Here is a 27,276-nt window from a genome sequence, read left to right as displayed (position 1 = left end):
ATTACGATGCAGAATCACCGTACAACGGTAACATTGTCTTTTGTATTCTTTCGTATTTTACTGAAACTTGATATATCTTTTCACGCAATAGAAAAGTACGATTGGCTCGGGACAACGTGACAAAAGAACACGGCGAAGTCACAGGCAAATCGTCCATGTCGTCCCCGTTCGTACGAAATAACTTTTCCTTAATTTTTTACCGTATTTTATTATGACGTAATTGTATCGTGCGACGAGACACGCAACAGTTATCCAAAGTTTCGTCGGTGAAACTTGAGGAGCCGCAGGCGTCGCGAGAGAAAGCTCGATCACGGTCTAACTCGATTTTCAGTCGGGTCTGATCGCTTCCGGCGGCGTTTAACTCGATCCACTGTGGGGGACACGCGACTTGGTGGAAGTCAGCGAACAAAAGTAGGGACACGGCTAGAGGTTAGCTTCGTGTATTCGATCGAAAGCTTGGTTACTCACGAGAACATTGTCGTGGTTCGTCGCTGCCGTCGCCGCAGTCGTCGACGACGTTGCACACCTTGTTGAGGGCGACGCAGCGCCCGTTGTTGCATTGAAACTCGCTTTGCCGACAGGAAAGCACCGTCGTCGCCATTAGAACGCAGACGAACACCGGCCAGTGCGTGTCTGAAACATGGGAAATTAGTATTTTAAAAATAATGCACGTCGATCAAGCGAATATTTTTTTTTTATTTGGAAGAATTTTACAATCGATTCTAGTTGAATCTAATGCTTAAATCTAAAGGGTAATGTCTTTTTAGCCTGCGGATCTGATCCGTCGTGTCAAGTAATTGGGTAACTAGTTGGTTTTGGTGATTGTTAATTCTTATGTTATATCTATTACTGAATTTGCATATTTCTTCTTGTTGAGGTGTTGAGGTTATTAGATGTATGTGAACAAAGGAACGCGTGGATAAATTGTAAGGTAGAAAATATATTTTAATAAAGAAATGTAAATACAAATCGGAATATAATTTGAGCTGGTCGAGATCCGTTACCCTATGACTGAAAACCCTGAAGCCATCGTCGCCTGTCTACAGTTTATGGTCTGTCTTCGACCCAGTCTTTTGTCTATACGCTGTCGATGGCTTCAGTGCTTGAGAAAACTAAAAAGACCCGAAGTAGAGTTTTCTCTGAAGTGGTGACCACTTCAACATTTCTTTAACTGTGGGTATCTTAAGGTCGCAATGTATTGTTTCGTTGGTAACATATTTTTTTTTTTTATTTATTTGAATTTTTACAATTTGTCCAGAAGGACATTTGGTAAAATATTATATCTTAGTGAATAAAAAAAATAAAAATAAAAATATAGCATGTGGGTGGCTACCCCCAGCGGGGTACGATCTTCGTGTTTGCTAGGTTATATCCTTTATGAGATCTGGTGGGTGTTTCCTTGTTAATCTTCTTTCAATGCTTGTTGTGTTGATCGTTTCCGCTACTAGCCGATTCGGGTGCGTTGTTATTCTTCCTCTGTACCTTCTTGCAAGTCTGCTGATCTCCTTGACCGTTGGTATTCCCAGGTCTTTCCGAATGTCCTCGTTTCTAACGTACCATGGGGCATTTACTATAGTTCTAAGAATTTTAGCTTGCATTGTCTCAATTTTGCTTATATGGCTCTTTGCTGCTGTTCCCCATAGTGGAATTCCGTACGTCCAGATTGGTTTTATGATTGTTTTGTATATTTTTAATTTGTTTTCTGTGCTTAATTTGGATTTTCGACTTGATAGCCAATGCATTTGTCTCCTTGCTGTCTGTATTTTGTCTATTATTGATTTGATATGCTGTTTCCATGTGAATTGTGTATCTATGTGGAGCCCTAGGTATTTGACTTGCCTTGTTTGTATTATTTGCGTGCCGTTCAGCAAGATGTTTGGTGGTATCTGTTTTCGCAGTGTGAATGTGATGTGGTTGCATTTATTAGGGTTAGCTTTGATTTGTTTAGCTTGTAGCCACTTTTCTATTTCTGTGGTACGTTTTTGTAATATTGTGACTGCTCTTACAGGGTTAGTGTGCCTGACTAGTACAGCTGTGTCGTCCGCGAATGTCAGTATTTTGTTATTGGTAGTTGTTTGTATGTTGGCCATGTATAGTGTGTATAGTATTGGTCCTAAGACGCTTCCTTGCGGAACCCCTGCCTTAATGTCTTTGACTTCGGAGTATGTGTCCTTGATTTTTATTACGAAGGTTCTGCTGCTTAGATATGATTTTATTAATTGGTATATTTGCTCCGGGAATTGTTTCTTAATTGTTTGTAGTAGGCTTTCGTGGTTTATTTTGTCAAATGTTTTCTCTATGTCCATAAAAAGGGCTGTACAGTATTATTTGTTTTCTAGTGCTAGTATTATTTTGTTGACGAGCCTGTGTATTTGCTCTATAGTGGAATGTTTGTTTCTGAATCCGAATTGGTGATCTGGTATTAATTTTTCCTTCTCTATTATTGGTTTTAGTCGGGCGTATATGATTTTTTCTAGTATTTTGGAGAGCACGGGAAGTAGTGATATTGGTACATATCAAGATGCATCTATTAAGGATCTTAGAGTTTTCGATTGGAATCGTTGAAGAATTTCTATGTTGAAATTACTTGCTGTTCCCCATAGTTGAATCCCATAGGTCCATACACCATTTAATGTGATCTTATATAGCGCTATTATTTTGCTTAAGTTGCAACGTCTGCCAACAAAGCAAATATTGCAATGAGAAATCAGAAGAGTCACAGAATTGCGAATTCCGTGGAGATCCTCGTTCTTCTTCAATTTTCTTACTTTTTAAACTCGAAACTTTGAAAGAAACTTTTATAGCGATCTCTTTGGCTTTATTTTACCGCTTTGGAATGCTGGTATTTTGTTGGATTAGAAAATCAACTCTCTCTTTCTCTCTTGCGAGAGAATTTTCCGTCGAATTACTCTTTTTAGAGAAAATTCTCCAATTTTTGCGTGCTCTCTGTGAAATTTTTATGGCTCCGTTATCGACCTGTTCGAGTAAAGTGATGAACGTTTGAAGGAACTTAGTTCCGAGAGAGAAGAAAAGTGAAAGTATGGAATATTTACGTTAGCATTTTAAATGAATTTAACGTTGCTTGCAGTGTTTCAAACGGTGAGAATCGAAACGGTTGTTTACATGACACAGGAAATACCGGCTGGGAAGCAAACAAACGCATTCGTCTTGGCAGTTGCGGTGGAAAACGCGTGAAATTTATCATTCGTACGTGACACGTGTTCGCCTCCCTCTGTCAAACATCTCTCGGTCGAATCTCGAATTGATTTAACCGGTTTGTAACGTTGGTACTTGAAGATGTCGAAGGAGGGAATAAGACGAACGATTTGTCCGTTTGATCGACAGCGAAATGGATACCGAATGATTTATTCTTCAGGGAATTCCACGTCTGCGCGATTCCATTGAGTCGACGGTCGTCCGAAAATAGACGGGCGTCTTAGGTTTCAAGAAAATATCTGGAAAAATTGGAGAATTCAAGGCGTGTCGGGTTTCACCTCGGATAGAAGTAAAGTAAAAGTTCTTTCGAAAGTTTTTCTTTTAAATGGTTAATATATCGGCTTGTCCGCGTTCTTATTACAAATCTTTATGAAGCAACGAAACGTTTCGACGATTATACTGTTCTTTATTGGATACGAGAGAGAATTTAGAAGAGAAAACAGGTTATATTTTTTTAACGAGATAACGTTGAATGGCTCACATATCCAAGAAATTTCGTATCGTAGTTGGAACGTTCATCTCGCGTAGTCTCGTTATTGTTTCTTCCGATCCGTACAAAATTCATTCGAAAGACGCACACGCGAAACAAGATACTCCAGAAACTCGTAGAGTTTATTTTAAAGGAATTCAATTCAGCGGATGAAACGATAGATGGCGCAAAGTGTATTTATCGCCAAATCTTTCTTAACTTTCGCTACGGCTATCCCAAGTATCCTGATACTAGATACGTACGAAGTAAGAGATTATAGAAGAAAGTTTTCGTGGATCAACGACTATAGTCGTCGTTTCCCGACGAAACGATCCTGGCTCGAATTCTGTCTAGCACACGGTTTTCCATTTTACTCGGAATTCAATCTTCACAGTGTCTTTTTCTTTTATTTGCCATAGGATTTTTGCTTTCTATTTTGCCAACGTGGGAAAGAGCAAGTAGCGGAAGGAGGTCAAGCTTTTGGAGAGTGTGTTTCGTGGAATTAGAGGAGCAAGCGGAAGTGGGGGAAAGGTGAGGAATCGATAAGGAACGGATATCGAAGCACGTCCTCTCGATTTCCGGCATTGGCTGAACGCGACGACGTCGTCGATCCGACCAGGTCCACATACCCTCGGACCTTATCCAGCAGACGCTCGTTTTCTCCCCGACTTCTGACTACCTGGTCACGTATCCGGTATCCACGCTTCTTCACGTACGGAGAACTCGTCGAATTAATTCCCAGTAGCTTGTTACCAAGTCCCCCATTCCCATCGAAAAAATCTGGGTTGCTCCATCTTTTTAGAAAGCTCGTAACGTCGTTCGACGTTCTTTCTTTCTGTTCGTTCGTTAACGAAGGTTCGTCAGTTGTATGAAACAAAATCCTCGAAATTGTAAATCGTTTATCAGAGCTTCGGACCGAGGTTTCTCTTTTTATTACAGTAGCTCGCGGAACTAGTCGAACGTTTATTGACCTATCACGTATGTACCGTGTACGTACATTTTATATGCTGTTCGAAACATTTTTCGATATTTCACTAGTGCTGTTACGAGATTCGGCTAACACGATTATATCGATGAAGTTGGAAGGTCGTCTGAAAATTTCTATAGAAATTAAACAGTCAATTACCGATAAATCTCGATATTCAGTAGCACCATTTTTAACACTTGTTACTCATTTAATAATTGTTCTGCTGTGTGGTGGTTTCTTGTTAAACGTATGTTTGCAGCAAATATTTTGTAACTTGCTCGATCGGTTTGAAATTCATCGATACAATTGTAGCGGCACTTAACAACAAGGGCTTTCCAACAGTTTCGTCGGTACAAAATATATCACGGAAGCGTAAGTACCGACAGGTCTAACGAGCCATCGATATCCCAACGATCCTTCCTCCGAATATTTGGAGGAAGGCGTACGCCTAACGAACGCGTGCGTAGTGAGGATATTGAGAGGTGATAAAAAAGAAACGAATCGCATTGAGAAAACAGTTGAGTTGTGACCGAGAAGCGAGACTGAGCAGTCGAAATCGAGAGTTGTACATAGAGTCAAAAGTGAGAATTGTTAATGAATACTTTTATACACTGTTGAAAAGAGGTCCAGTATTTCTTTGGCTCCCTACACGTCCTACAGAAACCATCTCACAATCAATCATCACAGACGTGTCTCGCTACGATGCTGATGAAATGTAAAAATGCACAACACATACTTTCGTTCCGATACTTGTGGGTCAGTGCATATTACCTTGTTGAGAACGATTGCCTTGAATTTTGTAAAAGACAAGCAAGAAAGATACTGTCTCGGTGGAATCCCGGATCGAAATTAAAATTAACAGACAGCGACAAGGAGAAAGTCTGGAGAAGTTTCGCCAAGAGTAATTTGCATGAAAGTTAACGCGAAGAATCCCATCCTCGGAATCCTTGGTAGTTTCTGCAAAAAAAGTAGAATACACCGGCGGAAGAGTCTGTCTCGCGGAGTTTTTCGAATATCTCCTGTGAATTTTCCACTCGCTCGAGCGGCGCAACGTTGGGAAAACACATAAAGAAGTTGGCGGAACGCTAGGTTCATCGATAAACTTCAAGGTGGTCGGTGCAAGAAACGCGAAAATCTGATAAAATTTATCGACCTCGATACTGGATCGTCCGATTTTCTCGTAAAGTTCATTTTTATAGTCGCATCGTTGGGCGTTAAACGTTGTCTCGTGCCACCGTAAAACGACACTTTATTAGTTCGTCGATGTCGATTTACAATCTTTTTGTTCGGTTATAAGAGTTTGGCGTCTATCGTCTCTTGCCTTTGATAGTACTCGATGAACTTTGACTGTTGGTAGACAGTTCGTTTTCATCGTCGTTTCCTTCTTTAGACTCTGTAACTGTGTTTGTTACACGGTAGAATTTTTATAGCGCAGTTACGGAATCAGAGCGAAGCTGTCGGTAATTTCGAAGGAGCATTTTCCATCCTTTCTATTTACAATCCTCCAGCTATCGATGACAATTCTGTAATTCGTTCTTAGTGCCTTATGATTTGCATTTACCAAATCACACGAAATCTTTAAAGATAATATTTACGTTCTATATATACGAAGACGAACGCGAGAAATGTAACCGTTCCGTTAACTGAAAATTGTTCTATTCGAATATGCTAATGTGTTTCGAGTAGTTGGAATAATCGATGTTCTACCGTATTTGGAAAGTACTCGTATTTCGTATTATCGTACGAATGAAATAATCATGAACGAGGATGCCGAATTACGCGTATAGTCGCGTACATCCGAGAACAGCTTTTATTAAATAGTCAGTGTTCGATTAGGCGCGCGGCTTTCGAAGTGTTCTCCCATCGATATTCGAATCGAGTGTAGAAGCGGTAAAGGCGGATTTCAGTTTTCAACGTTCTAGAAGCAACGGAACGTGCAATTTCTTTCCGAGTAGCTGGCAGCCGGCAGCCACTCGGAGGGAAACGCGAAGAGGAAAAAAAGGAGAAAGAGTGGGAGCATGGGCGAGGGACGAAAATCGAGAATTCAGAGGCCAATTATTCGGTCCGCTCGAACAGCACGCGGAAAATTAAACGGTTCGAGGGCACTGGAAATAAATACTTCGGCTCTTTCGCGCCACCTACTCTTTTCGAGGGTGCTGGGAAAATCACGAGTATCAAGGAGACTTTTGAAAAAGAAAAAAAAAAGAGAAGGAAAAGGACGAGAGAAAAACATTTTCACCTCCGATGCGCCCTTTACGATCGCGAAGATTAACTCGGTCGAGATACGGGGCTACGTTTTTTTTTTATTTTAGAAAAATTCGAAGCTTTTACAGAGTGGTTATTTTTAATATAAATATTAAAAATTATAAAAATAATGAGTAGTAGTTTTTTGTAACAAGGGATTGGCGAATCATCCCATCATGGATGCGTTCCATTAGCAGGCTCTGAGCTGAGCTGTTTCTCGCAATCCTCTTATGGGAGAAATATTTTTGTTTTTCTCATCGCACGAATTTTCGATGCGATTTTGTTGGTTTTCATGGCAACAAAATACGTTGATCTCTTTATTATCTGTAAAATCTTTCATTCGAATCTTATGTTTTTAATAATCAAACTCATCGACGACCGAAGTTCCATGATTCGATGAATAAGAGCGTTATCAGAAGCGTAAAGTGAACAACAAATCAGGAACGCGGAATAACAAAATACAAGGAGAAATATTCAACGGAGAACGGTGATTTTCAACTTTAAATTTTTGTAGATCGCATCTTTAAATTTAAAGAACCTAAATGAAGCAGCTTGGCAAGTTCTTTACGAGCAATTTTCCTAAAACAGCTCCTCGAGGAAAGCCCACGACAAACTTGATTATTAATTTATTCGCTGACTTGCCAGGAAATCATTAAGAGGCATCGTGCTCGCCTTTATCCTGTTTGCTGATCCTTTATTCATCAGCGAGCTAGCTGTTGTCTGGGTGCTCGAAAACCACGAGCGGAAGGGGATACGGACGAGAGATCGCGAAGAAGCGGAGAACGAACGAAATCAGAAGCAGCTGCGTGATTTTTCAAACTGAATCTATCGACCGATAATCCGCATTTTCCATTTATCTGTACGAGAGGCATCGAGACAATAGAACCGTGACATTTTTCGTAACAAACGGTAACAAAGTGTGATCGGCCCCGTAAACAATCGATCGGTCAGAGATTCAATTTTTATGCGTTTGTCGCTTTCAGTTGCAAATCCTTTCGGCGAAAGAGCTGTCGAAAATATTGTAACAGTAGGTTTCGAGAGTGTTTCCACTCATTCGTCACTTTTTTGCTTTTCAACTCGAAGAGAGAGTTACATTGGTGGTTTGCCTTTCGAAACATCCACGACAAGTCGGCTAATTTTTAACCGAACATTGGCGAAATGTTCAACCTGATGGAGATTCGAACGTATACAGCCGGCCAAGAAAGTCTTTTCTTTATCTCTCTTGTCAAAGAAACGCGCTTTGGCATGGAATTATTTTTAACGTGTTATATGAAAGGATTTATCCCGTAAATAAATAAATAAATAAATAAATGAACATATAAATAGATGAACGAAGCTTATTGTTTTTATGACTTCATGTATTAGGTTGTCCGAAAAGTTTCTTTCGTTTTATGAGGAAGTAATAGACGCACATTGTTTTTTATTTTATATTATTTCGTCGAATTACATACGATCCATTTTGTTTTGTCAAGATAAACATCGCGACATTTCACAGACTTGGTTTCACGTTTGTACAAAGGTGTATTGTTGTAAAAAACACGTTTGCGAAAGAAAGACTAATAGATACGACAGGCATATGTGATTTTTGTAGCACGTTTCCTTTTATTTCTTTTTACTGTTTTCTTCTTAGTAAAAGTGAAAGTGAGTAGATTATTATTTCGACGTTTTAACACTGTGTTTTTGAGACGTCAAACAGCTTCGTAGAGCTAACGCTTTTCCCATCGTGTTCTACATTTAAGAGGTGTTTGTAGACTTTTACGATCTACCGTACGCGCTTCTTCTTTACAAAGTTTACACGAGTCTGTTACGATACGAATAACTACGATCTTCTCAATTTTCCGAATAACACATAATATATAAATCGTTTCCCTCGCGCCACGTATTTAATAAAAATCTCTGTCCCCAATTGTTTTGGTAGACATGTTCTAATTCCCCGCACGTTCGTATCGAACCGTTTTGCATTTCGTTTTCAGCGAGGAAGAAGTTGGAAACTCGAGATGGATCGATCGAAAATGGACGAGATGGTGGAACACGCGTCATAAATAGAACACGAGCGTCGCGTGGCTCGTAGCCGACGGTGAAGTAAACCGATTAAGCGGAACCGTGATCCCGTCAGCTGTTCCGAGCGTCGATCTTCGTCGTTGAAAAATTCATCGACGGTCGCGCGAACCATCCCGGACACAACGAGCAGAAGCTCTGGGAACATAAAAGCGGTCGCTGAAATTTTAAGTTCCCCTTTCGTGAGATTCAATTACAGGCTGGCTTGCGAGGAATAAACGTCGCGTGCAGCCGGCCTAAAAGGCACGCATTTGCCACGAGAATCCCACGGGAATGTCTTTGCGAGCACGCCTCGCTTTACCGTTTGTCCCTCGCCTTACGGAAACCTTGTGTTCTCGTCGAGCGTGTTTCGTCTGAAACGTTTCGCTTAATTCTTCGTGCCTTGCTACGGCTAGTTAGAATCGATTACAACGTGACTCGTTTTCCGCTTTGCTCGCCACGCGAAACGTTTGCAAATTGAAGATTCGCGGTGATCGAGGAAAAATATTCGTGGAAATATGTGGACGTTTATTTATTCTTGGTCGAATACTAATTACTTGGAAAATTATAAATAGGACGCTACTCGGGACGATTTTATCCTTTGTCAGAGCTGTACCAGAATATCACGATACGATGAAATTCGTTCTTGAAAGCTAATATAGATACGACAAAAAAGATTGATATCTACAAGCGTGAAGCAGTTGCATTATGCAGCAGCTTCTTTGTTTGAGGAGTTCGCTGCGCTCGACTCGTCCGCTCGTCGAGTTATATAACGTAGGAAATAATCTTCCAAATTGATGGAGAGCTACAATGATTGATTGCAACAACGATATTTAAAACCGTATTTGATACTTCGACAAATCTGTTAAGAATAATTTTAACATACCATCGATCAGGTTGTAAGATAAACGATCGAAATTTTATATGACACACAGTTCGCAATTCCGTAAGAAGATTGTTGACAATTGTGGATCTTAATCCCCGAAATAAATGTATAGCGACACTCACATTACACGTAGAAATGATATTAAAATAGTTTCAGATTTATTTAATATGTGATTCACAAGATATTCGTAGATACACATTGCACGCGTCTCAGCTCTCTTTTTCTCTCACCATCTTTTTTACCTTCTTTTATCTTCTTTACATACGGGACAGTTGCATTCTTTTGTTTCACGAGACGCTACGTATGCACATAATCCTGTAGCGGCACATGAGCTAAAGGACAATTCGAATCATGTTGTTGTTTTGTCTCGGAGTATCGATATCGTTAGGATACACATAATGTAATAATAAATAAACTCCGGATAAAACAATGTCGCCGCTACGTGCAACTGTCAAACAAAGACCAGTATAAATAAACGAACGCCATCGCTAGGTGAGCAGTTTTTGATCAGTCAGTCTCCATCGATCTTATTAGCGATTTATACATTGTCTTTAGCGAATCCGTTAGTACGAGCGTCTTAGCGAACATAATCTATATTTATTTATTGTTTTAACATATAATTGTCGGTTTCAACTACGAGTTATCTCGTCATTTAAATAACAAACCAACCAACCGTCTTCTATACTCCCACAAACACTCATACTCATATATGTGTGCCACTACTACGCGGCTAATCCAGTGTAGCACACAAAATTACACATATCTCAATAAAGATAATTAGATAATTAACACAATAAAGATAATTCAATAAAGATAATTAAAAGATAATTGTTGCTTCTGATCACCAATAATGTTAATCGCGTTCTTAGTAATGTTGCTGAGAAAAATGTCCACGTATTTGTCATGACCGGCACACTTCAAAACCGATGGGCTGATGACGGACACCCACCAGACGGCAAGGGAGTGCACGCGGTAGGAGGAGGTCCAGGGCCCAGACCCAACAGCCGGGGGCCCTCCCTACTTCATAAGATAACCACTTGTGTAGGGATGCGACCGAGTTGCAAGAGCTCAGTCTTGGAAAGTCACGGCTGGAGTTCGGAACTAAACTGTCATTAGTATAATCAAGGTGTTAGCAAATAAATTCTCTCGTTTTTTATTTTCATCTTCGATTTCTTTTTTTTATTTTACGTGATATATTGATGAGCGACAGTGAACGATTAGAAAAGGTACGAGAAATACACAAGAGGTATAAAATCTGGTAGATAGCACGCTGTTACTCTAAATATTTTGTTGGTTGGTGTTTCCGCGTAGCAACATCTTCACGGTTCCTCGGCTTTGTTAAACAATATTCTAAAAAGGAAACGACGCAACATGTTAATTGAGCGAGTTACGCTAACTATCGCGTTGTAGAGCTTACATGCAAGTTTCGTTCGAACTAAGCGTCTTACTCTAGTTGGTAGAAGTTTGTAACAAATAGTCCGTTGTAACTTCGTCACATGCATCACGCAACTTCCTACAAATGCTTCTCGAAGACTCTACCTTTCGAACAAACCGATGTTCTTATCAATTTTCTCGTAATCCTCGTAAATGATACAGTTACATGCTCTTTTCTGTACAATTCATGGTTCGTTAAAATAAACGACTAGATTCATTCAGTGTAAAATAAAAATGTATTTATTAAATAAACAAGGAGCGTTTGCTATTCGGTTTTTAACTCAGTCTACTATGTTCTTTCGGTCATTTTCGACTTCATTATATTTTTCCAACGTTGAAGTATATTTTCGTTAGAACAAAATACAAAGCAATTGCTCGTTTCGATGTCACGTTAAATATCTCCTCTTGTTCGCTAAAGTGGATTGCAAGTATTGAAATATAAAAATTGGAGGATCGTAGTTGGTTAAACGCCGAAAAGTTACACCGAAAATGCTTCACTGATCTCACTCGAACTCTATTTATACGTCGATCGTTGGAGAAACCATTATCGAGTGTCCATAAAGCATCGATCAGACCCAACAAAATTAACTGTAATATTAAACGGCACTTCAGCTCGCCAAAAAGCAACAGAGCAGCTTTTCGAAACAGATTGTCCAATTTAAATCGACATGTCCTCGACGCCCGTACGGAAAATGTTGGCGGAAAATGGTCGCTTGTTAAACGCAAACAGCTTTCCCTCCCCATCCATTGGTGGTGAAATTTCGCGACGTAATTGCTACGAGTATGAAACTGGCTGCGACAATGGCACGGTAACTCGAACGTCCTTCGAATCTGAATTCCTGTCGTCATAATGGCACGGAGTCTGGGAACTGGGTCTGCCCTGCAAGATTCCTCGTGGTACTTTCCTCCACGAGACGATAGAACGTGACTCGCTCGCTCTGTCCCGTTTTAGGAACGTTTTAGGGTGAAGAGGGTAACTCCCGATCGAGTTGGAGATCGACGTTACGTTGGAAGTTAGTCGGCGAGTAGGTTAGCAATCTCGAGCCGATGACAGAAATTGGATTTATCGCGACGAAGATTCTGCCCGCTTTTCTCGCCTTATTCGACAACCACCGTAAATCGTATCGATGGATTAGAAACGGCCGTGTCTCTATCAATTTTCTAATTCGACGAAGAAAAATGGAAGACTCGCGCCAGCGACACGTCGTTCGGTAGTGGAAGGACTTTGAAAATGATCATTTCTATTTATTTGGAATATACACTGGCTAAGTATTTGCGTACACCTTTGTCTTTTCTTCTTCTCTTTTTTTTTTAGAGCTTTTACATTTAGATTTTAAATTTCATTTTTCGTAGTATCAAATTTGTATCCTCGTATAAAAGTACTACCGGATACGAACTTGTCCCTAATCAAATAATATGTATAAACAAAATAATAAATAGAGGAATTTTATAGCTGCTGTGAATTGAAAAGCACCTTTGCACGAAATTTTAGATTTTTATCCGCTCGTATATTTGCCAATTCGCCTGGCGCATTTTGTCCTCGACTGATTTTACGACCTCGCTATATCATAGCCTATACTATACCAGCGTCCATAATTTTTAATCTTTCGCGTGCACGAAATTCAATTTTCCAAAGACTTGTTCCAGCGATTTCTCGCGATTAAATACAGCTTGCAGAGAGAGGAAAGATGGCGAGTTGCACGCGATTCGTTCCATTTCTTCCTACGTCTCTTTCTTTTGTTTCAAAGAACGAACAAGCGGTAGAAAGCAAGGACAAACAAAAGAATCAGGGAGGGGAAAGTTAGGCGAAAGTCGTTGGGTGCGCGCGATATATTCGAGATCGGGACGGTTTCACGACCACGATGAGGTGAATAAAGCGAGGGGGAGGCTTTTCTCTGCGTGTACGTTTTTCACATCGACTTTTTTCCACGAGGTTCCAGCCTCTGGCCGGCTTTTGTCAACGTTTCGACGATAAAGAACGGCGAGCGCGGGCTTTGGAAGAGATACACCGACGGCATCGTGGCCCTTTTTGTCCCGTGGCCCGTGACGAAAAGCGTCCTGACGCTTTTATCGCGAGCATCGTCTTGCAGAGCGGCCGGAAACGTCCGAAAAAGGGACAAGATCTGGCATAAATTTGCGCCGTGCCTGCCAGCCGACTGACATTCCGCCAAATTACTCGGCAAGAGGGATCCCTTTCTCTCTACAGAGAGAAACGAGGCAAAAGATTGGTGGAATCGCGACCGGAATCGCACAGATTTCTTTTCGTTCTTGTCCATAAAATTCGTGTTATCGACGGTACGATAGGTGGAACAATAAAAAAGTCCCTTGGGACGCGTGATTTACGAGCACCGTTGTAACTCGATGGGGAAATTTTCGATCCACCGTTGGTTTCACGACGCTGCTGGCCATTTCATAGGAAACTGAATTTTTATTCGAATTTTTATTCCGACTGCCGTAGCTGCGTTCTTATTGGCCGGGATAGGAGGCACGTTGATTTCCGGTGAAAAGGGGCTTGATTATTCGTTGATACGCGTCGGATGAAATTTCGACGCGGCTCTTCCCTGCCAGTTTCGAGAACCTGAGCGAAGGATCGATACGTCGAGAAAAGGATTTCCCTTTGATGGAAATTTCATTTTACTCTGGCTTTTACCTTTTCTCTTTTGTGAAAACGTAGCTTTCGTTGGGCAAATCTGACGGCTGGCAGGTTAATTTACGGCGTTGGGAAAAAGGAAGATTTTTATGGATTATGGTGAAATGATTCTAATACTTGTAGGGAAAATATCGTAGAAGAGTGCCGTAATACAGGGATCGTCGAAGTACAATGGGCGTTTGAAAGGCGTCTAGAAGTTCGTTTATGGGCGTATAAAGAGCGAAATCAAGGCTTCCCGCCAGCGTAGACTGGCGGTCTGAACTTTAAATGGAATCACCGGGGACCGGAAATAAGAGCGACCTATTTCTTTCCGCGGATATTGATCAAGCCGCGGCGGAGTGTCTGAGAATCGGCGACGCCGTGCTAAGTACTCTCACGTCCGCGGAAATATCTCGATTTTTCGTCTCCGTTCGAGACTCCGCGAAATATTCAAACGAACGATGAAAGCTCAGCCGCGCTAATACAAATTTTCATCCGGGAGGCGAGAATTTTCTATCGACAATAAGTGAAAAGGAGATCCTTAAATTCCTACGAAGAATGGCTGTTGAATATTCGAGTAACTCGATTTTTCGCGCCCAAAAATTGTTAATAAACCGAAATTAAATTGTTCATGAACCGAAAGAACAAGAAAGAAAGAACGTTAAACTAGAACAGGAGCGAAGCATTTATCTCGAGCGTGCGAGACTTCGAATTTCTATTCCGTTGGTCGAGTTTGAGATAACCGGTTGGCAAATTTCTACCAAATGCGGGAATAAACGAGAAAATACGCGCGACGTTTACGTTTAAACAAAAGCATCAGCCCTCTATCTGCAGCGCCCAAAGCTTCGCGTTCCCAAGTGAGTTCCGCGAGATCGCGATTGTAAGTTTGCAAATTTCTGCTATCAACCGGCTACGATTCTAAACGACAAAGGCGGAGGGATATTACGTCGGCGAAAATCGTCCGTAAAGGGAGGGGAGCTGGCTCGCGATGAAAATATCGCGTAATAACGAGGGAAACTCTGGCTCGTCGCTTCCGAGATCGCCGGCACAGGTGACAACGTTTATTACCGTTTTGCCTGCTGACTTATTATCAAGCGCCGGTAATAACGAGCCGCTGGATTTATCGCGGCCGGCTGTTAACCCGATATGAATCGATATATGCAGCCGCGTATCCCGTTACGTGGAAACGTGCCAATTTTCATATACGAAAATAACGCTTCGCCTTTCCCGGATCGTGGTTCCAGCTGACCACGATACGTAGTGCCAGCCATGCCGCCAAAGAATTACTATGGAGAATTGTTCGCCGGGATCAATGGTAAAAGGATCTGAAATTCTCGATGAAAGAATTCTTTTGGGGAATGTTTTTTCCCCGTTGTAGAGCGTCGACGCAGAGCTTGGAGTAATCAAAGAGTCGTGGAATTGGACTCGGTCGATTTGTTCAAGCGTAAATTTTTACTCATAGAAAGGCCGCTGCGATGTCACGTTTCTACATTTATGGGAATATGAAACAAGCAGAGAAAATTTAATAAATGTACGCAGGCTTGTCGTACGTACGGCAATGGACGAAAGAAGATTTAAGGCGTGAGCGATGCGGAAACGGCAAAATGTTTGAAAAAAGAGAGTTATAATTGAAAGTCAAATCGTAGATAGATGTAATACAGATGACTTTTTATCAACATGGCGAAAAATGTTTGTGTCCACGTAGTTATTACGCGCAAGCGCTAATTTTAAACTTTCTTTCGTTCGTCACTGTACATTGTAGGCATAGAAACTTTCCGTAGCGAGCGTTCAAATATTTTCGCAGATGAAAGGTGTCGGTGATCGAGAATATTCCCGAATGTTCTCGCAAGTGCCATTTTTCTACGGTGCCGATTTTATCCGAACAGAAATATCGTTTATACGAACTTCGAATAGGATCAGCTTTGCTCGGTAAGCTGCAACCATATGTTAGTAGCATGTATTTCAGATGTAAATACATCTGAATACAATTTAACGTGACCATCTTCCTTTGCAAAACGACGCACGTAAAACGTTTCCCGATAGGAAATTGCGCGATATTGCTCGCAACAAAGCTGCAGCTTATCTAACTGGTATTCTTTCACCGATTCCCTGTCCTTCACGATCGGAAAGGCCATTAGTCGGAAAATCACGCGATTAACTTGGACGACGTAGAAACATTCTATCGCGATAGATTCGTCAGAACGCCAGCGTTTCGCGAACAATGCCGTAATTAAGATCTTTCTCGTCTGTTCTGTGCGCACGGAAAATTGCACGCGGATTTCATAATGGTAGTCGGGTGGTCGGGGAACCGTTAAGGGCTGTCGAATCACATTATTGCATTAATCGCTACCTAATTAACCACCAGAACTTGGCGAATCTTCCTCGAGAATTTTCTCAGCCCATTTCCTTTCTCGCCATCTGTTCTATGTAACCCGCGACGAATAAATGTTTAGAGAATTTCTTTCGTACAAACGGAATTATGGTCGAGGGAAAGTGGCTTCCCCGATGAGAATTTCAGAGAATTTAGTATAATTTCAATTTGAGAGAGCGAACGAGTCGAATACGCGTTTAACACTTTGCGGACTGGAGACGCGAATTTTACATATTTCACGCGTCATTCTATAAAAATGTTAACCATCGTTAAATAAAACAGCAAAAAAGCAGTGGACGCTATATACGAAATGTTACGAGAGTGTTTTTACATTGATTTACATTTTACACACGCTTGAATAATACGAAACCGTCATCAGTATGTTAGATATAATATCGATTGCTCGAAAAGCTCGTTCCGATTTTTAAGGAATTTAATAAAATAATACATTTTGTTTGGTACCTCTCCATCGGGACAATTGTTTTCATGCATATCATGCTAAAAAACGTTAGCAGAAGTATCTTTAAATACGTCGATTGATTTTTAATAAAATATTATTTTCGTCAAATGCTGCTCGGAAATTTCCTTCCGATGTTTAATTCTTTGGTCGACGTAAAAAGCCATATTGAAAAGTTTTTCGCCGATAAACCTGAGACGTTCTGGAAGGATGGAATATTCAAGGCGTTTGAAAGATGGAGAAAATAATTCAATAAATATATATCGAATCGGAACGAACATTCCCCATGGTGTTCCTTAGAGTATTGGAATAGTCTTATAAACATAGATTATCATAAATCAACTAGTTTGATTCTTAGGTGCGGCTTAGAAAGTGGCTTAGGTTAAGAATCTAAAAATAAAAAAAAAAAAAAAAAAAAAAACGAGTTTATCGCCCGTTTCGCGTGGCAATAATCTGAAACAATTCTCGCAGAATAGCAAGAGCTTGTTGCGTTAAACAGAATTCAGTTCGTGCTTTAAACGCAAAGTATTGAAAAATATCACGTATACATGTACATTCAGTAATTTCAATTTGCATGCTACGCATTGCGCCGAATATCATCGATAGAATTATAGCTCGTAAAATACTTTAAAATGAAATAAATAAATAATCGAAAGTGTCGTGGGTTATCAGCGATTACACGATACCAAGCAAGGATCAGAATCTTCACGGATTCTCGGAAGTTTTGACAATTATGTTTTCGTCGACGCTAATCGCTTCTATCGTTAACTAGAAGGAAAACGGCGCAAGAGCTCTCGAGGCATCTTCCCATCGCTCTTGTTTATCGGCATACTCATCCTCGTTTCAAGAACATTTTCAGGAACTTTACCCCTTGCAGATCTTCTCAAATATACCCCACGAATTCTCTTAATTCCACCTATAGTCAGGCGATGAAACGCGAACGGAACAGCGAGGAGGGCACCTGTGGCGATAAAAGGATAGCGTTCGGTGAACATTACGCCTGACTCTAGCACAAAGAAAGGATGTTTCGTGGAAAGAGTCGTAGCAACGAATAGCTGCAAGTAATAGAGAGAACGTAAAAATAAAAGAGGCAAAGGTGTGGCCCGTGGGCGATTTCGATATAAGGAAGCCCATTGTGCAGTCGTAGAGACGATGCGAAGCGCAGGAGAGAGCATCTTCGCCACTCCAGCCTCCGGCTTCCCGTTAACGTCCTTTCGAAACTTCCCACTTTGCCCTCTTTCGAGCAACGGCGTCGTTCGAACAATGCGAAAATTTTCTTGCCTGACGAGGTTCGCATACGACGTACGGATTTTATTTTATCCCGTGAAAGATAAAACCGTCTCGAGCCTCGAGAGTCTCGATGCTTTCACGGCCTGGGTTATCACGCGTAATGCCGATATACTTTGCATCGTTGCACTTAACGCTGTTGCGTCTAACACCGTTAGAGGCCTCTGGGCGTAAGCCGCGTTCGACAGCAAGGGATTTTCGATGTTTCCCTAACGTAGCTTTATCAGCGTTCGACGAATACACGACGTACTCACTGCACTTGTTACGGTGTTAGACGTAGCAATGTTAACACGTTGAGAACAGGAGACGCTAATTCGCGTCTTACGTACTTCCTACGGTATCCTATAAAGCATGTTAGCTACCGTTCGATAAAACAGTAAAAAAGAAAGCAACTGGTGCTATAAACATAATGTTACGAACGCGTTTTTATTACATTATACGCTTGAGTAATACGAAGCTGTTGTCAATGTGTTGGATGTAACGTCGATCGGTTGAAAGTTCGTTCCGAAGTTTAAGAAATTTCGTCGACGTAAAAAATCATATCGAAAAGTTTGCTAGACGCTCAAGGTTCTGGGACAAGCGCCATGTCTCTCACGATCCTCTTACCAGAAGATAGTCCAGGAATATGCGACAGCATATTTCAGAGCAAATTGTTGCCACTGAGAAACAAAAGTATCCAAGGAGAAAATTCCGCGCGTGTACCGCAAGAAACGTTGCTAGAATTCTAATGATCTGTAGAGGACTTGTGTAGAGGATGTTTGATTTATTAGACGAGATTGCCGTTGTCGAATATATTTAAAATAATTTATGGCGTCACATGAGTCATAGGACGAGGCGAAGCGAGAGCGACTCATGTTGTTGTTGTGCCTCGGATCACGGATACCGCCTCGACATACGAAATTAGCGCGAGATTATCTCCAGGCAAAAACAATGTCGCCGTTGAGGGCAACCGTCGTTCCAAGTCGAATTTGAATCTTTCGACTCCCCTCGACCGGTATAAATAAGCGGACACGATCGCGAGCGAATCAGTTACCAATAATCGATTGTTGAGCGATTATCGAGTATATACCGAGTTATTATCAAGTTCTCCGTGAGTGGGCTATTCTAGATGTTAAACACTTTGTACAAACGTCTATCGACTGTATCGAACTTATTTAATTATTTATTCTAAATATATTTGACGGTTGCAGCAGCAATCATTTTCATCATTTCGTAATACCGATCCATCCATCATCCGCCACAAATTTAATAAATTAATATACAGACAATATTCGCTGAGACGCTCGTACAGTGTATACGTCACAAAATAAGATCGCTGATGAATACTCGATAAATGCTTGATAGATACACGTAAATACTCGTAGATACTGATTAATAATTAATAGACAACTGGTTCGCGCGACTAATTGATAGCTGGTCGATAACAGCTTCCTTACGATTGTGTCCGTTTATTTATGCTGGTCGGGGGAGAGTCGGAAAATTGAAATTCATCTTTGTTCGACGGTTCCACGTAGCGGAGTTTATTTATTATTATATTACGTGTTTCCTAACGATATTGATACTCCAAGGCAAAACAACAATATGATTTGAATTGTCCTCTAGCTCATGTGCCGTTACAGATCTTTAAAAATGCTCATTGATTTTTAAGAAAATACTATGCCTGTCAAATGCAATACACTCTTTTGAATCTTTTTAATCGGTCTAAAAATACGCGGTAATTCAAGCTATATGCTCGTCAGAGTCTGTCCTCAATGCGTTAATTATAACAAAGTGTAATCAAAGCACAACGTTCACGGTGAATGTTACGTGAGTTGTCGCTTCGGCTGCCAGCGATCAAACAGTGTACAGGTCGCGCAAAAGCGATTGTGACGTGAAATAGATGATTGCGTTGAGAAGAACGTTGAGAAGAGATAGAGTCAGTCAAAATGTTTAAAAAATAGAAATTTGAAGGAGAACGGCAGGTAGTTGAAAAGTTTCGAGTGTAATAGAACTGTGGTTTGAAAAGAATAAGATGTCTGGGGAGGGGGAGTTGCAAGGGGTGTTTGATTGGTAGATAGATTGATTTCTGGTGATTCGTGAGGTGGCGAGAGAAGGAAGAATAGGTAGCGCGAATTGGAAAAGGTTGTTGACGATGAAAGAAGTAGGAACATAGGAATGGTAGGTGAGCAGGCGAATTGCTGAAGTTTCGCTCAGCTTCGAATCCCACAGCTTTTACTAGCTCCAGTGTTTCATCTGATTCTCATCCTTCTAGAATATCACTTATTATTGTTTGCCAATTAGTTAACAATTAACAAGTACGAATAATAACGAGAATACGTACAAGGATACATCGGTAAGAAGATAATACGAAATAAACGTAAACCGTGTACTACCGAGGATCTACGATTCGAGTTAATACGTGCGAAGCAAATTGCGCTGGAGTTTTGAACGATAGTCATGAGTCGGCGAAGAAGTCGAGTTGGCGAATGAAGGAGTTACCCTGTTTACAGAGTTTACAGATACGGCCAAGTTATTTGCAGCAAAGTTCGTTAAATGCCGAGATGAGTGGAATGGCGGATGGGGCCCGCAAGTTCTAGGCGGAATATCAAGTTCTACGAGACTGAGGATATCAGGGCGATTCGCGTATTTGTTGACGATTTCCTAGATAAACGTTAGATTCGCCATAGTATTGGCAATATCCGATCGGTAGGTTTCTCGTATAAAAGAGCCGCGAAATGAAAATCGGGGAATGGAATCGAACCTTTACGAAATTTAGTCACATGGATTTAGGTTTAATACCGATAGACGAATGAGTTTCACGGAACAAGATGGTAAAAAGAAGAGAAGAATGGAAAAGTAGAACTTTGAAAAACTGACCGAGGTTACTTGAGGACTTCCTCGTAGCGCGGATCGGCGAGAAAAGGAATAGCGCGATAAAAATAAGTGAATGAAGTGAAGGGGCGTAGAAAAAGCTAGATACGTGTAAAATTCAAGGTGATGGGGTTTTTAACGAACAATACTGGAAATTGATTGAGATCTTGGGCAAAAAAGAAAGGGATGAATTCTCGAGGCGGAAGAGGTTAGTCGGTAAGTCTTGTACGCCACGCGAAGGAGAAGGAATTTTCTTTGCTGCGATAAAGACAGATCGACGAGGTGGAAAGGACGCGAAAGAACGAAGGAAGAAGACGATAGAATCGCTCCATCCCATCGTATCTAAAGCAGATACTTCTGACGGACATATTCGAGGGGAAGATTCCTTCTGAACGACACAAGGAAGATTGATTCAAGCAAGAAACACGACATCATCCCTGAAATATTCTTCCAGAATATAAAAACACCCACCTCTAAGAGAGTGACAAATTAAAAAAACGCTATCATGGAAGAAAAAACGAATGTCAGGACCAAAGTTTGGCGATAAAAAGCGAAGAGCTAATTTCCAAAGATTCCTATTCAATCTCTAGCTAAGAATCTTTGCGCGATACGATTCACCTGGTTAGGATACGCGCTGAGAAGTATATCGTACAGTCGAACCTCGATAACTCGAATACCTCTATAAGACTACAATTTTGTTTATACCCTGCAGAAATAAAAAAAAAGAAAAAAAAATTTCGGTAAGTGAAAACCTCTGTAGCTGGAAAATTTCATTTCTTCCCTCCGTGTTCGAATTACCGTGGTTCGACCGTAGAACGAAACAACGATATTAAAAAGCCTTCTTACTATGCTGTACGCTTGTATCGGAAGCCGGTTGCGGTGTGGCACGAGCTTCTCGAGGTCGAGGCCGGAAAACGGATTTGCCTAATCCGATTTACGATAGCACGGTTTCTGGCGAGACCGCGGCGTATTCGTTTGCGACAAAAGGAGACCCGTGATTTTACGCGGGTCGTTTGAACGCCGCTAGCCTGCGTATTAAAGCGGATAAACTGGCTCGTTGCGGCAATATGTCCAGAATCTGAGAATCTTCTGTGGTGTGTCATTTTTTGAACAACCTGCGCTTACCGGGCAATCTTCTTCTTTCACGTGGAAAAAGAGAACATTCGTACAACGCGGAGCGAAAAACACTGCGCGTTGAGTCGATGGTTTGGAAAAATCGCTATCATTACTTATCTGTCGATGGATTTATTATCTAATGGATCTAGATTACCCTCGATCGTAAGGGCGTAAGGCCGGATTAAAGATTTGCGTGGCTTGAAACCATCGATCCAGCAGAAGTTCCTTTCGTAGAAAAATGCCGGCGACAGGTTAAAAACGAAACACGTAAATACGAAATAAAATTCACTTCGTAAATTATATTAAACGATTAGTTATTCGTTCGTAAATTTCTATTTATACTTGGAATATTTTTGATTTGGAGATGAATAGCGAGATCCGAGGCTATAGTTAACCCTTGCTATAACACGCGGCCTGTAAAAGAGTCACGGAAATTGAGAATTGGAATGCAATTTGCAGCAATTTTTCAATCGTCTCGTTAAAGGCCACTTTTTGCAATTACGATTCGATTCTTATCGAGCAAACGAGCTTGATTTTGCGACCGTGGCGTTTCCACGGCTGATCCGAATTCACCTCGTTCGATGCAAATAAGGGGTGGTCGCGGTGGTTGCCGGAAGCGCAATAAAATAATTCACAGGGACAGGCGCGGCGCGTAATATCGGGAAACACGTTGCGATTAGCTTAACTGCGTGTATTCGGCCCGTGAATTCGAAGACTCGTTATCGATCGCGGTCCGATACCAAGGTAACAAGAGGCGCGTCGATCGTTTCCATCATCGACACGGCCGGGCAAATGCAGATCGATGCGGCCGTATCGCGCTTTCCCACGGTAATCGACGTCGATCCATTTGCCGTTCGATCTGTCGATAGCGTAGCCCTCTAATTCGATGATCGTGGCCTTCGTTATCCGTTCGCCGATACTCCGGCTGTAATTTACAAGTATTTTCGTCGCGGTGTCCAACGTCGAGGATCGTTTTCTTCCGATTGTTAAAGCGAACCAAACGCGGAGCAAATGTATCGTTGCTTTGTTTCACGCGCAGATAACACTTTGGCGATATTTATGGATATTTTCAAGGCAGAATAACGAACAGTAAAATGGAGAAACAAGGAATGATATTAGGAGAGAAAAGAAATGTTCAATGTCTTTCTCGTATCTGGTCAAGTGTTTCGTTTCAACTTTATGCATTTTTAACGCTCGATTAATCGATCAATTACCTTAAAGGAAAGTATATAATGTATGAAGGAACAAGAAGCAACGAATATAGGAAGAAGCGAGGAGAGAAGAGTCTGGGCTTCCAATTTGAATGACATTGTCTGCCTTCCACTACCATAAATGTTAATTAACCCTGTTTCAAATTCTTCGAATGCTGTTTCAAAAGAGCGTTACCGTAGCGACTGATCGAATTATCAGGCAGACACCTGTTTCTCACAGATAAACCCTACGAGCTCAATGAAAATGGGCGAACAATTTATCCGAGCTTGGATTAATCCACGAAACGTTTCAGTTGCACAAAGAATCGAAGTGGATACAATACCGAAAGGAGCTTATTCTCCCTTCCTAGCGATCCACTTGATTCCCGTCACGTTCGATCGACGACGGCAACGAACTTTCGGCATCATCGGCCTTCCCGCGCTTTTCCACGAATTTCTTCTTTCTCGGATCGATCGTCCTCTATTTTATTTTGCGGCCGGCTCGTCATAATTTGCCGAGAAAGCGATCGAATGCATCGAGGCTCTCGTTATTTTCTTTGCCACGTTGCTTCATTATCCGTCTGAATGGCGTCGCTTTGAACGAGACACGGGCCGCCTGTCGGGTCTCCCGGACGACCTTCCCTGCCAAAATCCTATCGGAACGATCGCGTTACCTCGTTTCGTTGCCTCGTTACCCCGAGTCGATTCAACTTCATCGACTTATTTCGGGGGTGAGATCCGTCACTCTACGAAGAATATTTCTTGAATAATTTCGATTGTTCTCCAGGTAGACGTTCGAGTCTTGGGTATCGTCAAAATTCTTTGGAATTTTAAGTTTCTCCGGCACACAGCCCGATGGGCAATATAAATAAAAGGAGAAACAAGTGGAAGTGAATTAAATATAATAGAAACCGAGTACGATACCCCTGCGTTCTTGCAACTGCATTAAATTAAAGCTTAAACTACGCTTTACCCTAGGTGGAATTCCGTTGAAACTCTACGGGGCACGTTAAAATTGTACGATTCACGTAACAAGGATATCCTCGACCAAGTCGCAATTGCGGAACTTATTTGCTATCCAGGAAAGGTTTGCGCGATAAATTCCCCTTTCGATTCCAAACAATGGCCATCGTGTCCTTTTTTGTTTCTAATTTTCATGCCGGCCGATAACTTACGTTCTAACTTGCCGTTCGTTACCGTGGTGCGCGATTTTCTTCGATTGCCCGATACTTTGGACCGGAAGGTGGCTACTAAACCCTCTTACGTCGGACAGTTTATCCAGCATTGCCGACAAGGCAAACTTCCTCGAGCAGAAGAACAACAAGCAACCTACTCGTTATAACTCGCTATCGTTGGAATATTTATTTTATATCGAACATAAATTAAAACAATAACAACTGTATCTAACGACAAGATAACAACGACAACTCTTCCCAATGACAAGATAACAACTTTTCCTCTCTTAATTTTTCTATTCTCATAGGACATTCTCGTTCGTTGATCGCGTCGGCGCACTTTTAACGCTTCGCGTTTGCCATGTTTTACTGGCGGGACTCGTAATGGTAGCTCGAGTTAATAAAATATTTATCGTGCTATCCGACCTGGTAGAAAAATTGTAAATATCGCGCACGGATGACGTCCGATTGGAAAGTGTTAAGAATCTCATATTTTTCACGATATGTACACATGCTTGCCACATGCAGTTAAATTCTCGAATTTGCTCGCTAGCTATCGGTACTTTGGTATAAACATTTGCTCGGCACTCAATCTCTTCTCGTCCAAGCGAATTCTCATTCATACGTTATACACCGAGTTTCCATAAATTGCCACAGCTGTGACGCAGCTTGGCGAGGCCGTTCGTCATACCTGAACGACTATTTCGATGATTAACCACGAAGCAATATGGTTTCGGTTCTTCGTTTATCGTCGGACGAGTGAGAAAGCTTGTCGGAGAAAAAAGAAGAACGAAAGAAACGAAGAACGGCAAAGGACTAACTGGCTCGAAATTGGGTTAATGCGTTGAAACTAGGTTCACGCGATGATAAAATCAATGCACACTGGGGTAGAGAGCGAAGTGGTAATAAAGCCGGCCGCGTAGGATAGTCGCATAATCTATCCGGCTCGCGGCAATTACGCGTCTCCGAATCGCGTTTAACCGGCGCCACACCGCGCCATTCTGAATTTCGAGCGTTGATACCGGCCAGCAGTGATTAATTCAGCTGGGAAATTGCTGGAAAATCCGGCGGACAGTTAATTGTCGGGCAAGACCGCTAACTCGCCTCTGAAACGAGTTGCCGCTTCTGAAAATTCCTCATTGATCGATTTATTCGACTTTCACGGGCTGTAAGTCCACTCACGTTTTAGATGAGTTAAGCTTCGGCCGTAGTTTGGCCCGGATTACTCGTAAAATATCCAATAAAACGATAAAGCTTGTGCTACACGCACGAAAAGGTAAAGCGCATAATATCTGTCGGATGTTAATCGATGAAATACAGAGAGCGAGAGAGAGAGGGAGAGGGAGAGAGAGACAGAAAAGAGAAACAAAGGAATAAATGGTTACACGCGAAGAGCAAGTAGATACGTAGAAGCAAAGTTTGGAGAGGGTGTAGAATAAATGGAGAAACGTCGGGCAAATCCAGAGATGGGGAAGCAGCGATGAAAACAGGCTGAGCATCCGATCAATTCATTACGAGAATTGAAAATTTCCAATTTTGGTCAATTTATTGGCTTTCGATTTATCTTAATCAAGTAGTCAAACAGACACGTACAGTCGAATTTTCACGTTAGCCAGCTTCTCGATAGCCTGATGGTGGATTCGATCATTCTCACGGTACGAAAACGTCCGTGTATTGATCAAATAATCGGCGAGCATTGTTCTGGATATGCTGTTTGTTAACCAAGAATACAGGAGGAAATGACAGGGGATCGTTTTCGTGGATTTATTCCACAGAAGTTTCTTCCAAATGGATTTCCATTTGGTACGGTCGATTCATAAATTAACGCCAGACACGAGAACCCGGCTATTAACTGAATTCGTCGGCCGTGCTTGCTCGTTTGTTTCCGATTCAGACGTACAAATGTTAATTAACGTCGATCAGCTTTAGGAAAATGCCGCCGGGTTTACAGGCTGCCTGAAATTTGGAAAATTGTTTGCGCATTTATTGGCGTTCGATGCTATTTGATCGCGTCACGATACGCGTTCGCCACCGATCTCTTTCTGTTCCAGGCTCGACACTCAAAAATAACACGGTAGCGTCGCAGCAGGTATTCTCTTGCGAGCCGCGTGATACCTTTCGGACGTTAATTAATTTCGAAATTGCGTATTCATCGCATACCGGGCAATCTTGTTTGCTTTGGAAATACTTGATTTCCCTGCGTGTGTCCACGCGCTATTGCTGAAACTCCGATGAAATCGACACGATCTTTGCTGACAATTGTCACAATTCGTCGCATAGCGTTGGAGAACTAACGTTTAATCCGCGCGTTTTTCAACTCGACGCGTTAAAAATTCACGAAGATTCCGTAGCATCTGCGAGCCTCAAAGTCTACAAACCTGCTGAACCAAGAAATTTACAAAGGTTCAAATTTTGCAAGTGAAATGAAATTTATGAATCTTCAAAGTTTCACGAATGAAACCGCTGTTGGCAAACTCAAACACGGAATATTTAAAAAATTGCAAAGCATCGGCAAACACGAGGCACCGCAGAGTCCCAAATGATGCAAAGATAATCACCTGGAAATTTCGTAGTCGCCGATTAATTCAGTCCCTTAATTAACAATCTCTCCAAGAAGCTCGTAAACTCTGTAAAACTCAAACGATCTTCAGCCACCTGATCAGCGCGAAATCCCCATTGACAACGCGCCTATACACGCGTACGCGTTTGGCCATCTTCGTGCATCTTGAACGTGCAAGCATCCTCCATAAGCATCCATCCGACGGCTTGAATATTACAGGACGTGCAACAAATTTCCTGTCGGACGGATCGACTCTCGAGCTAGGTTCCACGACGTATCTCAGACGTTCATCATCGGTCTCGATCTATCTTGATGACGTCGAGCTAACCGTGCCAGAAGAGGGGGGGGGGGAAGATGAGCACGAGGACGAGGAGGAGGTGGAGGAGGT

At 41.7% G+C, this 27,276-nt stretch overlaps 1 protein-coding gene across 1 annotated transcript in view; it reads right to left on the bottom strand.

Moving 5' to 3' along the window:
- Nucleotides 1-27,276, bottom strand: part of LOC139994251 (uncharacterized) — a 179,553-nt gene that overhangs the window by 55,808 nt on the left and 96,469 nt on the right. The window contains exon 5 of the mRNA XM_072016711.1: nucleotides 469-633. Within this exon, the coding sequence (XP_071872812.1) occupies nucleotides 469-633 (165 nt within the window). The remainder of the gene's footprint in view (nucleotides 1-468; nucleotides 634-27,276) is intronic.

The sequence above is a fragment of the Bombus fervidus genome, chromosome 14 (assembly GCF_041682495.2).
Source record: "Bombus fervidus isolate BK054 chromosome 14, iyBomFerv1, whole genome shotgun sequence".
Taxonomy (NCBI): Eukaryota; Metazoa; Arthropoda; class Insecta; order Hymenoptera; family Apidae; genus Bombus; species Bombus fervidus.
Note: the sequence above shows the minus strand (reverse complement) of the source record. Positions and strands in the feature narration are given on the sequence as shown.